At 49.5% G+C, this 15,063-nt stretch overlaps 1 protein-coding gene across 1 annotated transcript in view; it reads right to left on the bottom strand.

Moving 5' to 3' along the window:
* Window positions 1-15,063, bottom strand: part of TMEM266 (transmembrane protein 266) — a 118,852-nt gene that overhangs the window by 54,430 nt on the left and 49,359 nt on the right. Inside the window, exons 2-3 of the mRNA XM_055131036.1 lie at window positions 6,542-6,648; window positions 2,138-2,326 (exon numbers count right to left, since the gene is read on the bottom strand). Coding sequence (XP_054987011.1) covers window positions 2,138-2,326; window positions 6,542-6,579 — 227 coding nt within the window. The 5' untranslated portion in view covers window positions 6,580-6,648. The remainder of the gene's footprint in view (window positions 1-2,137; window positions 2,327-6,541; window positions 6,649-15,063) is intronic.

Below are 15,063 nucleotides of genomic sequence, written 5' to 3'. Positions count from 1 at the left end.
CAGAACTTCGGAGATGTCTGAGCAAGAGTGGCTCAAGACTAGCTTCTAAGCTGGCTCCTGGTCCAGGTTCCAAAATCTGTGTCCAGGAGCCGCAGGGTGCGTGGGGCTGGTATGGCCCACGGTGCCACCTTTGGGCCTTCCCTCCTTCCCTCCTCTGACCTTAACTACTTGCCCACCCTGCCCCCCTGGAAAATGGGGGCAACGTAACAGATCTCTCAGCTCCACGCCGTCTGCACCTTCAGATGCTGTGTTTGTTAAACAGTCCAGACTGGAGGGAGAGTACCGCAGGTAGGGCACTTCCTTTGCATGAGGCCAACATGAGTTCAATCCCTGACAATCCATATGTTCCCACTGAGCACCACCAGGTGTGATTCCTGAGTGCAGAGCCAGAAAAAAAACCCTGAGCATTGTTGGATGTGGAAAAAAGACCCCCCCCCCCCCCATTAAGACCAGATCAGACCAGGGCCAGTACAGCACATGCCTGCCAAGAGAGAAGCACATGCTTGGTATGTATGAGCTCCTAAATTCAACCCCTGGCACCACACACCTCACCTGACCCCTCACCAATGTTGGCATGGCCCTGGTAGCCCCAGAGCATCGGTGGACCAATCACCCAACAATCAGATCTACACTGCTGGGATAAGCATCTCTGGGGGTGGTCCTGAGCCCCCTGAGCACCATCGGAAGGGACTCCTATTAAGACAAATAGAAATCATTGCAGCACCATTCACAACAGCCAAAATCTGGAAACAACCCAAGTGTTCAAGAACAGATAACTGGATAGGGACACGGTCGTACGTACACACACAATGGAATGGCACTCAGCTGGAAGAGGAGACAAAATCATGCAAGTTGTGGATGGATCTGGAGAGAGTCAGAAGGAGGGGGACAGGCACAGAGTGATCTCTCTCACATGTAGAACACAAAGAAGCATACTAAGGACATAGACAACACCCAGAGGAAGCAGCAGACGCCCAAGCTGAGAGCTGCTCTACAGAACTGGGCTTGCCAGGGTGGGGATGTGAGCTGGGGGAGGGGATCACACCTGTGGTGCGGTGGTGTTGGAACACAGTATTCATGAAACCCTGTCACTGTCACTGTCATCCCGTTGCTCATCAATTTGCTCGAGCGGGCACCAGTAATGTCTCTCATTGTGAGACTTATTGTTACTGTTTTTGGCATATCCAATACTTCACAGGTAGCTTGCCAGGCTCTGCCGTGTGGGCACGATACTCTCGGTAGCTTGCCGGGCTCTCCGAGAGGGGCAGAGGAATCGAACATTGGTTGGCTGTGTGAAAGGCGAAAGCCCTACCACTGTGCTATCACTCCAGCCCCATGAAACCCTATCATTAGCAATATTGCAAATTATGGGGCATATGATTAAGTTTAAAAATAAAACAAGCCCGGGGCCGGAGTGGGACTACAGCAAGTAGGGTGCTTGCCTTGTACAGGGCTGACCTGTGATCAATCCCATGTGGATCCCCTGAGCCCTGCCAGGAGCGATCCCTGAGCACAGAGCCAGGAGTAAGCCCTGAGCATCATTGGGTGTGGCCCCCAAACAAACCAACCAGCGTGAGTGAGTGAACACTTAAGTGTAGGAAAGGTGTCCAGGTGGTCCGACAATCTCAGGAGCAGCGGGGGGGGGGGGTGCCCCTGTGCCTGGGAGCTGGGGCTCAACTGTCCTGGTCAGAAGGTGGGCTACAGATTGGGGGATCCAATTCCCAGCTGTGCTGGGCCCACACTGGGTATCTGGCCACACAGTTTCCAGGGCCCTTCCCTGCTGGGAACTTGATAGTTAAATGCAAGGTCAGTCCGCCCCCCTCCCCCCTCACAGCTGCTGTCACCTGGACATGCCCCTGACCTCCTGGTGGACACAGAGCAGGTGACATCTCCAGACCTCACGTGTTAGCTGCCAAACGGGGCCATTTCTGAGTTTCCAGCAGACATGAGCCTGGAGCTTGGCTAGCAATGATGAGTTTTTTGGGGGCTGCAGGGAAAACGGGGCCTGGGGAGTGTGTGTGTGTGTGTGTGTGTGTGTGTGTGTGTGTGTGAATCTGTCTCTTCCTCCTCTGCACCCCTCACCCCCTGCAGCTGCACACGGGACCTCCAGGGGCATGCCTGGCCACCCCACACTCACCCTTCCCTTTGGTAATCTTCATCCAGGTTTGACAGGAGCTGCGAGCCGGCCGAGGAGAGGTCCACAGCCGCCAGGGGCAAGTCCCGGCAGGCAAAGTTGGCCAGCGGCACGGGGGCGATGCTCCGGGCCTCCTCGTCCACTTGGTGGGAGATCACCTCCACTTCGGAAATCCCTCCTTGACGGGCAGGCCTGCGGCGGGGAGCGGGGCACAGGGCAGGATCAGCCCCCTCAGGAGGAACCCACAGGGGTTCTCTTCCCCGAGGGAGGAGGGAGAGCACCCCCCAGTCTGACAAAGTTCTGAGGGGAGGGGCCAGGGCGGGCACAGCACGGGCCACCCAGGGGAGCTGGGTGAGAAACCAGGTTCGTTTCATTTCCCAGGGACGGGAGTGACTCGGACTGGAAAATAGGGGAGTTTGGGGCAGGATCCTTCATCATGGGGCAAGAGGGGCCCAGGAGAACCCTGCGCAGGCACCCCAAGGCTGAACCTTCTCAGTCTTGGGACCCCTGCACTCCAGCGTGGGGTCAGCTCCGGGCCCCCAGGTTTCCAGGTAATGGACCTTTAGAACCGTTTTCTGCCCCCATTCACTGACAAAGCGGTTGCTGTGACAACTGGCTGTACTGCCAGTGGCTGTGATGGCTGTGACCTCACCAGAAGACCCCAAGAGACCAGTGGTCCTTGGGCCAGGAGGAGGCGGGAGGCAGCGATCCCCCCTCTCCGGGAGACAGATGGGCTCTTTGGGGTGCAGGAGCAGGGCTCAGGGGCCAGGGGCCATTCCTGGTGCTGCCCAACCCTGGCAGTGCCTGGGCTACTAGGACCACACCTGGCACTGCTGGGTTAGGGGTGCCAGGGATCAAACTTGGGGCCTTGAACAGGCTTGCCAGGCATGTAGCTGCCCCCCTGAGTGGCCTCTGCAGCATCCCGCTCTGTCAGGTTGGGAGGCGGGGGTGCGGTCACTGGAGCCGCTGAGGGGGCGTCCCCGCTTATGTCACTCTCAGCTCTCCAAGGATGTTGCAGCCCCATGGCAGCCCCGAGCAGGGCAGAGCCACCTCCCAGCTCTCTCCACCAGGGCATGCGGCAACCCTTAGAGGCATCCTGGCAGTGCTGGTGGCCACAGGAGGTCACTGTTGACACAAGTAAGAGTGGGGCCAGCACCCTCCGCCCCCATTGTGAGTCCTGCGGAAGCCTCCTGACACACGTCTGTGGGGACCCCCGAAGGGCTGGACCTTGTGCCCCTGGAAACATGAAATAGGTCAGAAGCACCACAAGGCAAGTTCTGCAAGTGTGTTTGGAGCTTGGGGGCTGTCACTGCTGGTGACCGTCGGCCTGGCAGTGTGGGGCTCATGATTCTGGTGCTTGGGCTCGCCAGGGCTATATCAGGTGGCACAGACACAGGGGTAGGCAGTGTTGGGGAATCCAACGTGGGGTCTCGTGTGTATGTCCCGGACCTGTGCTACAGTCCTTCGAACTTGCTCCTTGCCCAAGAGGTTAGTTTACTTTGTTACTGAAGAGGGCTCCTAAGTGATGCTCAGGAGGCCGGGGAGGGGGCGGGGGGGGGCCCAGAGGCTCAACGTCAGGATCTGAGGATGCAGTGCTGCCCGTCCCTGTGTGCCAGAGGTTACCTGAACCACCCCAGTGGTGCTTAGGGGCTTTTAGAGTCATCCTGGCAGTACAGGGTTGGGGTGGTGTGGGGGTGGAGTACCAGGACAGCACCCAGTGATGCTCTGGGAGAGAGAGAGTAGTTTGAATACCGTAAGGGAGTCTTCTGAAAGTCCCTGCGGGACTTCCAAATCTCCAACTGATACACAAGGAGACAAAGTGGGGGTTCCTCGGGGCTGCCCCTTCTCACTCTGCGGCTTGCCTCTGTCAGGGGAGAAGCAGCTGGAGGGAGGGAAGGGCCCTATTTGGGTGTGGAGCCCACATCCGACTGTCTCCCTCTCACCATGAAAGGGGAACAAATTTTCAGGGCTCTCAACGTGGCAGCTATCCAGGAAATCCAGGGCAGAGCGAGGCTCCCTTCCCGTTTGCTTGATTCATATGGATCATTGAGAGGAAGTGGGATGTTGATTTGGATGCCACAGGCTGGCTGTCTAAAGCCCCCGAATGCACCGACGCATCTGCGGGGCCCCAGTTCTCTTTTTAGACCTGACTTCAACCTTTGCTTTTTTTTTTTTTTTTTTGCTACCTGTCAAGTACACACAATAGTACTCATCATCGTGTGACATTTACAAAATGACTCAAGATCGTCAGACAGAACAGTCAGAGGAAGGGCGACTGCGTTTCTCAGCAATGGAATCAAGAGGTGGGTGTTGATGGGGGTGGGGTGGGGGGGGGGAAATCCCAGTTCCTCCAGATGTTTCCAAAATATAAGAGACTCGGTGGAATTTTCTCTCTTTGGGACTATGCAAGGAAGCCAGGGTTTGCTCGGCTGAACAAAGGAGTTTTCTGATCAATGGGGGTGTTCAGGGGAGGCTGGGGCAAGTGTGTGAGACTTGCAGGAGGAAGTTCCAAGTATCACAGGAGTATTTCTGCCTGTCGACTGTTCCCCTCCCTCCGAGAGGCCCAGCTTCATTTCTGGTTATATGATCAGTGATCAGGGAGCTAAAAATCCTCTTTGGTGGAGATAACGGTGTGTGTGTGTGTGTGTGTGTGTGTGTGTGTGTACACGCACACATGTGCGTACATGTGTGCTTTGTGGGGGTAACACTGGGCTGTGCTCAGAAATGTATGCCCAGGGATATCACTCCTGGCAGTGCTAGGGGGCTCACAGGTGGTGCCAGGGATTGAGCCCCAGTCTGCAGTGTGCAAGGTTAAGTGCCTAACCCTATGTAGTATCTCCCTGGCTCAAAGCCAGGGTCTTATACTCACTGCCTGAGTCCTGAATGAAAGCAGTCTCCCCCTAGAGCAGCTTTTCCCAGTACCTGCCCCCCTGGGCACGTGAAGCTAAGGTTCGTGGAAGGAGTGTCACCATGCCAACCGGAAGGATGAAGCCCACCCAGGTGGAAGGTCCTCTCCTAAGGTAACTTCCATGGAGATGTTTTTGATTTTGGTTTTGCCATGTGAGTTTTGCCATGTGAGTCCCCCTCCCTTCCCCTTGATGCTCCAAGCCGCTTACCCATGCATGAGCGCAAACATAAAATCCTTAGTCTGTCTTATTTACCCTAGAATTTATAACCGTGGAAGTGCTCCATACAGATATAGTGAAATTCTGGTTTGTTTGTTTTTTTTTTCTCCTCCACTCTGATGTTGTTTGCTTGACAAGCCTGAAAAGAAGCTGGAGGGGACAGGAGAGGATCCTTCTCTGCCCTACTGTCACGTAGGGACAGTCTGGTGGCCACTTACTCTTTTTGCCTCCCTTTTTCATGCGACTCAGGAGCTCCGCCCACAAAAGTGTTTCCCAGGAGGCTGGATGTAGTCATGTGACTTGTTTGGACCAATGGGATGTTAGCAGAAGGAAGAAAAGGCACTCCTTGAACTTCTGTTTGCAGGCTTGCAGCCCGCATTGGACACACAGAAGTTACCTGGCCTCGCCCCGGGGAAATCTGAGAAACACACAACCCGGTCCAGGTTCACAGACATCAGTCACCAGCCAAGCCCCTTATCTAACAGGGCAGTCTGGTCAACTCAGATATGCTGCACTCTGCAAAAGTCTACTTGGCTATCACCTGGCTTTACTGGGTAACAGGTAATGCCAGGTCCTCGGGTCATCCTTGCGCCAAATGACACAGTCAGGCTGGATGAGGGGTGTCATGGGAGAGCTTCTCTTGTACTGGAAAATTTTCCTAATTTGGTGCAATGTAAAAGCACACACTAAAGGGCCCTTCTGGTGTTAGGTGAGATGAAGTGCCTGGCCCACCTGACAGTATCAAAGTTTGGGAGCTGAAGGGAATTCTCTCTGAAGTGTCCTGCCTCCAGGCTCATAACGTCTATTTTTAGGAGCTCTCTGATGATTTCTGAATCTCCCTGCAATTCCCATTTTCTGAATTCACCGTAATCCTCTCCTTAATCCTGCCCAGGTTCACTTTTGAGCACTTCCCCTATTTTCTGTGGCTAAAGGCAGTGTGTAAAGTGGATGGCAGAATTAGAAGATCTTTGTCTTATTTAGAACATCCATGTCTTTGAGAGATTTATAGCACCGGTTTTGAATTGCAGAATTCCGTTTTTTTTTTTTTTGAACTAAAAAAATAAGATGACTGTGAAGCAGCTCAGAAAAGCAGATTTTTACCATGCCACTTAATGTGAGGGAGAAAGACAAAAATTCCCTAATGTTGAAGATTACACCCGCCCCCCCCACACACACATAAACACAAACACCATTTCCAGAGGGTTGGGGAAAGGGCCTTTTGGCGTGTCTGGGATTTTAAGCAGCCCCCCAGCAAAGAGCAGTTCCAGGGTTGCTCACTTACTGTGGATCGGTCATGTTGAAAGATGCAGCCAGAGCCATGAGTTTTCTTGGTGTTCAGCGGGGCTCTGCCGTCCAGAGGCCTGTGGTCAGCATTTCCAGGCAGGAGTTCTACAAGACATACAAATGTGGTGCCTGAAAAGAAGCATTTGAAGAGCAGGGGTTTCTGACACTCAAATGTCAACTAAAGTCTTCCTGAGTCCGTGGTGCTTTCCTCAGAGGACAATTTCCTTCACAGTGCTGTTGAGCAGACTCGTGTCATTACCCTCCGCTGGACAGGCAGAATAGCTCCCTTTATTCAAGCTCAAGGAACTGGCCCAGGGGGAAGAAGGAACTTTTCTGGGTCACACACAGATGGCGGAAGAGCCAGATTAGACCCCAGGTTTTCCAACTTCTAATCCACACCTCTTCCCACTAAACAGCTGTGTCTAAGGGAACCTGGACAATTTTATACTTCAGTTTCCAGGAATCTCAAAAATAAGTTTAACTTCAAAAGAAAAAAAATCTCTCTCTCTCTCTTTTTTTTTTTTTGCAAATTCCTCTCTCATTTCTTTTCCTTCTGGCCGTCCTGCTTCCCCACGCTTCCAGGCCCTCCTCTCTCCGTGAGCTGGGCGCACCCTGGAACCAGGCTTTGTGAGCTCAGAGCCCAGGGCCCACTCACTCACCCTGCCTAACCCCTCTGCCCTCAGTTTCCCCACCTGCAAAACGGATACAAAAACAGAACTAGCTAAATGAGTTCATTCAGGCAAAGCACTGCAGATTAGTGCCGGTCATGGAGTGTTAGTTAAAAAAAATCATAATTATCATTTTATAAATTTAAGTGGTATAGTTGTTGGACATGAGCACATTCCAAAGGATGTGGATTAACTGTTGGAAGGTTGGATGGATGGAAGGCTGGACGGTTGAATGGATGAATACAAGATTTCCACTTGAGAGATGGACAACATAAATAAAATATCCTTTTCCATAAACCCATGCTATGGAAGTACTTAGGAGTCCTCTGGGAAAGAGTAACCATCCAGAAGGAAGAACACAAAGACAGATCCTAGTTCCCCATGGTTTGAAATAAATTATTGGGGAGGTTACTCCAAAGGCTCTCCTTTTTAAAATAATTTTCCTACAAGATGGCAAGAAAGGCTCAGTCCCTTCCCCAGATAGCTGAACTGCAGAGACAAAGGGTAGAAGTGTTCCAGCATCTTAAAAAAGAAAGAAAAAGTTGCTCATAGGGCGAGAAATATAAGGGGACAGATGGTAAATATAGAGAGTTGTGAAGCTCCTTTGCATTCTCTCTGTGATGCTAACGTTCAGGTTTAAAAAACTTGGGAAATTCTATAGACCATAATCAGACTCAGGTTCAAAATTTCCTCCCCAAGACTATAGACAATGTCACAATTTCCAGTAGAAGATTGTATTTTTGTATTTTGGCCTCTTTGTATTTTTAATTAAAATTACTTTTGTTGAAATAACTTTGCATTATATTATGTAAATTTCATGTATTCATCATCATAAATCAACATATATCTATACTAACAAAAAAGAGGACATTGTTTTAGCTATAAAACATAAATTCTAACAGTTGAAATATCTTCCCCCCCATTTGTATTGAGATAACGAGGTTTACAACAGTTCCCATATTATTGTCTTATACTTGCAATGCTACTTAACCACCTCCACCCTAGTCAATACTCCCTACAACTGCTCCACTCTCCTGCTACCCCAGGTGCTTTCTTTAAAACGGGGGAGAATCAGATCTTTTTATTTAAGGTGAAAGGAAAATCAAATAAGGTAGAGAACTGTCACTGTCACCGTCATCCCATTGTTCATCGATTTGCTCGAGCGGACACCAGTAACATCTCTATTGTGAGACTTGTTGTTACTATTTTTGGCATATCAAAGGTAGAGAACACAACTGACAATTCAGAGTCTCAGAGTTTACCCGTTTTTGTAATATTAACAGTCATGAGAGTCTCTTCCTAGATCCGTTAGCTCACTGAATTGGCAAAACTTATCACATTCTGCTTCCATCACTCCTTCAATTAATAACTTCTATGAAGCCCAAGTCCTCCTCATCAACTCTTGGATTACTCTCAGGTACATTGCACAGAGAAAAGAAAGGAAGAAGGGTGAGTTCTCTTCCTTGACTGTTTGGTTTTCCTTGACTGTTCTTCCAGAGACAACCCATGCGAGGATTGACTCATTTTCCAAAGCATCCTGGACTTCAACTGGGGCTCAGGGGCAAGCAGGCAGCGGCTGGAGGGACGACAGTTTCTGGGGTGGTTGGTGCAGGGAAGGACTGGTGGGCACCCCCAGCACAGAGGCACAAGCCAGGGACGGGAAATGACCTTAGGTTGGGCAGGGAGTATGAAGCTTATTGGAGGTTCTGATCCTTAACGAGCAGCACATTTTAGGAGGCACGATTCCTGAAAGATGTTATTTTAAAATAATATTTTCCAAATAAGCCCCAAAGCACAAGGCTTGCGTGGAGCAGGTGTAGTCTGACACTCTATAAATGAACATCTGAAGTGCAAACCTGCTGCTTCATAGACCTGGTAAAGGAAGCAGAGAAAACCTGTTTTGGATTTGCTGGGTCTGGCTGGGTGGGTGGTAAGGCAGCTTTGCGGAGTTCAGGAAACTTTGAGGCTCCTATTCTTGTGGCTCACGAGTGTCTGTACAACTACCCAAATTCTACTGGCTTATTCCAGTCAGATCTGCAAAATTGAAGGTGGTATCCTAGGACTTTTAGAGGTAAGAAAGACATCTGAGGGACTGGAGAGATAGTTTAGGGACTAAGGTGCTTTGCCTTGTACACAGATGACCTAGGTTTGATCCCCAGCACCCTATATGGTCCCCCAAGCACTGTTGGTAGTGATTCCTGGGCACAGATAAGTATGCCCCCCACCCCAAAGAGTATCTAAGATCAAGAATTCACCATTTTTTTTCTTTTTGGGTTATACCTGGCGATGCACAGGGGTTACTCCTGGCTCAGGCACTCAGGAATTACCCCTGGCGGTGCTCAGGGGACCATATGGGATGCTGGGAATCGAACCCGGGTTGGCCACGTGCAAGGCAAACACCCTACCCGCTGTGCTATCACTCCAGCCCTCAAGAATTCACCTTACCTATGAGGTTGGAAAATTCACAATCAGCAGCCCCCTCTTCCCGCCCATCCCATCCCTGAGACATTCCAGTTCATTCCTTCAACCTTAGGAAACATGACCTGATCTCACATGAATCTACTGGTTCAAAAGCCTGGTTTTACTCAGAATCACTGCTGGACGTGGGATTGCTTTGGGGAATTATAAATTGATGGGCTACACTTCAGGATATGGAACCAGAATTCACAGAATCTGAGAAGCTCTTTGAAGTTCCCCAGTGTCTCTGACCAGCAATCACTCCATGGGACCCTCCCACTGCTCTCCCTCTCAACAGATGCCCAGAGGCCTCACTCCAATACTGCCTGCGGGCCCTGCCCACAAAGGGTGATTTCACATGACTTGGATGGGAGAACTGAGAGTTTGGAAAATTCCTGGGAATATGCATTTGCACAGCCATAGCACATACTTCAATTTCTGGCCAAAGTTTGGCTAGCATGTTTGCTAGCAGTGAAAACTTTCATCCCTGTTTTGCTGATGAAGTTAACTGATTGCATCATGAAATTAATTGTCAGCAAGACCTTTTCCAGCCAAGTGGCAGGAGACCAGAAATATCTGTTAAGTACACTTTTATTTGGGGCTGGAGCAGTCTCACAATGGAGACGTTACTGGTGCCCACTTGAGCAACTCCATGAATTACAGGACAATAGTGCTACAGTGCATTATCTGAGTCATGGTAACTAAGTCAGAAAAGCTCTTAATTATCCTATAAGACAAGAGAGATGGAGACAATGGCTCCAAGACCTTTGTTGCTCACCTCTTCTCCTCTTCCTGTTCCCCCACATCTTTGTGATGCTTCCTTCTCAGTGGTTTGTGGTTGCAGAATGGCTGCCTTACCTCCAGCTTGCACACCAACAAGAAAAAAAAATGGTTTTCTCTTCATAAAGCTCCGATCTTTCTTTCATTCAGAAGACACTGTCTTTATAAGTCCTTTGGCCAAAATCTCCTGATATGTCCTTGCACGGAGCTAAGTCACATGGTCAAAGGGCTGCAAAGGAGCAGGAACAGTGGGCAGGCCAAGGAAGTAAGGAGTGTGTATGTGTGTGTGTGTGTGTGTGTGTGTGTGAGAGAGAGAGAGAGAGAGAGAGAGAGAGAGGAGCACGAGGAGCACCTGGTTATGATTCATTCCTTTGGGCTGGGCATATTGTTTCCATCAACAAATTGACTCAGCAAGCAAGAACTGAGAAGGAACTCTCTCTGGAACACATGTGATAGGATCCCAAGGCTTGACTGAATTAATTTCCTGGGTCCCCTAACAAGAGGAGATGAATGGTGGTAAATGGTCTCCAGGCAATGAAAGTACTCTCAAAAAATCCGAATGTTAGAGGGTTGGAGCGAGAGTACAGAGGGTAGGGCACTTCCTTACATGTGCAGCTGACCCTTGTTCTCTCCTCAGCACCCTATATGGCCTCCCAAGCCCCACCAGGAGTTATCCCTGAGCACAGAGCCAGGAGTAATCCCTGAGCACCATCAGGTGTGACCCCAAACCCAATACCGAACCAAATCAAAAACCTCAGAGTTCTTTAATTTTGAGAGCGCAATGCACAAGAAGGGTGGCGCTGGCATCCTTAGCTCGGCCCTTCGCCTCTATCTCATCTGTTGCAAAATTCTCAGCTGCTCAGGAGAGAGTCGGTGGCTGCTCTCTTCCAGGTGTGGCACCTGTGACCCCCACCTTTTCTATGGGTTTCTTTTCAATTTACACAGTAATGCAGCCTGCCCATGAGTGCAAATCTCAGAAGGCACCAGAAGCACAAAACAAGCCCGTACAGGACTAGATCCAGTCAGCTAGAATTACTCAGGTATTCTAGGAAAATCAAGGGGACCGTGATCCAAAGCACAAATTATTTTCCCTAACAAAGACCTCCCTAAGTGGTCCCCACTGGGATACAGGGCCAATAGGCTGCCACCCATGGCTGGCCTCAGCATTGTCCAGCCCAGCTGAATGTCTCCCCTTTAGAACACTGCTGAACCTCTGATGAATTCAGATATCTATGATTTGGGGGTGCTTGGGCCATGAGCTAGAGCTGCAACAGCAGCTGTGTCCCTGCCCCTCCCCCTAATCAGACACGTCTCAAACATAAATGTCATACTTGGAAAATTTCCAAAGCAATGTTATGCCTTACACAATGTTCACTAAAATATGTTAAAGACCCAGATATAATTACTTTGCCGCTGACGTCTATAGGGTGCCAGGCAAGAGACTAACTATTCTTTGCTACAAGGGGGCGGGGTGGGGTGTGGGGAGAGGTATCATTTTTCAATCCTTTCCACACTAATAGTCTCATCTTTTCCCCTCCCTGTATCAATGCCACCTTTCAGTCAGTACAGAATGAATGCGCTTTCTCTGCTTCATTTGTACGAAGAAAGCCTGATTGTGGTTGTATTAGAAGCTAAGTTCATGGGGATGGAGCCCTCATGGATGGGATGAGTAGCTTCCTAAGACAGGAGAACGGTGATTGTTCTCCTCGGTGCCGTGAGGTCACTGAGATTAGAGACGTCTGTGAACCAGGCAGAGTACTCTCATTGAACACCAGGTCCCCGCACACTTTCACCTTGCACTACCCAGCCAGCTCCCAGAACTGTGAGACAGAAATGTTCGCTGTTTAAGCCACCCAGGTTCTGGTATTCTGTTGTGCTGCCAGAATGGACCAACACAGGTAACTTTTCGTCACACCTATTGCTGGGCTTGATCATGTGATTTGTTTCCTCCAATGAGATTACAAGCTAAGATGGTTGATTTCACAAGGCAACTTGGTACATAAAAAGATGTGTGTCCATTCCTGTGTGTTTGGGGAGGGGGTGTGAATTCAGTGAATTTTTTTTTGTGTGTGTGGGGAGCCACACCCTGCAGTGCCCAGGGCTTACTCCTGGCTCTGTATTCAGGAATCACTCCTGGCAATGCTCAGGGGACCGTAGGGGATGCCAAGGATCAAAACCAGGTAGGCAAGTGCCCTACCCGCTGTACTGTGGCTCTGGCCTGGGGGGTGAATTTGGATGAGATGATCTGAACTGACAGACTAATAGGCTGCCCTCTCCCCAAGCCCAGCAGGGGTGGACCCCATTCCATCTACTGGGGGTTTGAGTTAAAACAAAGGCCAAGTAGGAAAGAATTCCCTCTGCTCCACTCTTTGATTTGGGGGGAAGGGGGACTCCCAAGTAGTGTTTAGGGCCACTCCTGGAAATACCGGCCAAGTTATGCAGGCCAGAAGAGTCAATAATTGGGCCTGGTGGCCCTTGGGGGACCATGGATAGCAGGAAAAGAATCTGGGGCCTTTGTATGCAAAGCATGAGCGTTAGTCTTCAAGCTCCCTTCTTGGCTGAGATGGAGTCTTCAGCTCCCCGACTCTGATTCACATTTATACCCCTGCTGTCTGCTGTCCTGGGTGTGAACCCCTCAGTTTCCACAGTCATGAACGAATTCCTTATAATAATTCTTCACACACACACAGACACACACACACACACACACACAGGTTCTGCTGCTCTGTAGGATCCTAACACCTCAGCAAAAGTAACGGTGCTCAACGGCTGGTTCGCCCCTCTCCCCCGCACTGCATGCTCACCCGGGCGGGCTGCTGGAACGTGCTCGGTCAGCACCCAAGGCCTGCCAACGGCAGTTGGCCCCCCTCCTCATGGGAGGGAGCTCAGTCAAGCCCAGAAGAACCACCCAGCTGTGCCCAGCCTGAACTGCCAACTCATGACTCATAAGCCATTTCAAGTGGTGTTTGAAGCATTCCTGCTACAGTCCATTATTAGCACTTTCTGGGATCCAGGCACAACATGAACCCGGAGATTAGTGAGATCAATGAGATATGGTCACAGCATTGAACACACTCATGAACTGAGGCTGAGGAGACAGCTCAAAGGAGCTGGAGCACATGTTTCCCACATGGGAAGCCTGGATTCAATCCTGGGCACCGCATGGTCCCCTGAGTACCAGGCCCTGCATTCATCCCCACCCCACCCCATCCCAAAGAACTTGTGGGCTAGCAATGGGGACAGATGCATAGACAGAAATTAAAATTCAGAGAAGTGAGAATAATGAAACATTATAAAAGAGTGTTTTGAAAGCTGTAAACATCCTTATAAATATTAAGGAACTAATGACTCCTCACGGAGGAAGACACGAACCCCTCTTCCTTCTGCCATCTATTAAAGGAAGGTTTGCTTGTTTTCAAGGCTGCCAGACTTGGGGTGCTGTTTGCTATGTGGTGCTGTGGCAGCAATAGAGCTCTGATACGTGACCAACGAATGTCTGTGCGAGCATGTACTCGGGCTAGCTTTGGGGGCTTTGCACTTAATAAAATGAAGTCAGTTCCGCAATGTGCTTTTTATCACTGAGATACATAAAGGATCTCCTCTCTGATCAGTAAAGAGTTACAGCCTCTTAGATGACCTATTTCATATGTGTGCTCACATATACATAGACAACTTTGTATACATTGCTTATCATAGAATTCTATGTTTTTTTGGTTTTGGGCCACACCCAGTGATACGCAGGGGTTATTCCTGGTTCTACATTGAGGAATCACTCCTGGTGAGCTCCGGGGTACCATATGGGCTGACAGGGATTGGACCTGGGTTGGCTGTGTACAAGGTAAGCACCCTACCCACTGTACTATTGCTCCAGCCTATAGAATTCCTTTTTGGGGTATGTTTTCTCTTTCTTGCCTGCTTTACTTTACTCCCCCAAGAGTAAGACATCCTTACATAAAAGTTAAGCTTATGTTGGGGCTGGAGCAATTATAGAGCGGGTAAGGCATTTGCCTTGCATACAGCTGACCCGGGTTTGATCCTTGGTACCACATATGAGTCCCAAGCTCCACTAGGAATGACTCTGAGTGCAGATCCAGGAATAATCCCGACCACTGCTGGGGGTGCCCCCCAAAGTAATAACGTTAAAAGTTAGGCTTGTATATAGTGTTCCTTGTTTGTCTCTGTGCTTACATAATTATACACAAATAAACATTTACTTGTTCTATTTCAAAACAGAACATTGTATTCTTGTGTGCTCCCACTCAATGGTATCTTCTAGAAGAGCTTTTCTCCCAAATAATAAAATTCAAATCTATGCTTTTTTTAAATTAACAGCTGCATAATACTCCATGGTGCAGGTATTCTATGATGTCGTTACCAATTCTCCTATGGCTGGGAATTGTATTTTTAGATTTTTTAGGTTTTTTTTTTTTGCCACTGTGAAAAAAATGAAACCACAAACATCCTTGTGTATGTTTCATTCTGTGCTGGGCTTTTTATCTGTATAGAACAGAGTCCCAGGAGTTAGATTATTGAGCTGAAGACCATGTCTCTTCTGTTTTAACAGCTAGTCCCAGATTGCTTTCCAAGGGGCTGTAGCAGCTCACACTTCACAGCA

This window comes from Sorex araneus, chromosome 3 (assembly GCF_027595985.1).
Source record: "Sorex araneus isolate mSorAra2 chromosome 3, mSorAra2.pri, whole genome shotgun sequence".
NCBI classification, from domain to species: Eukaryota; Metazoa; Chordata; class Mammalia; order Eulipotyphla; family Soricidae; genus Sorex; species Sorex araneus.
This window is presented reverse-complemented; position numbering and strand designations above follow the sequence as displayed.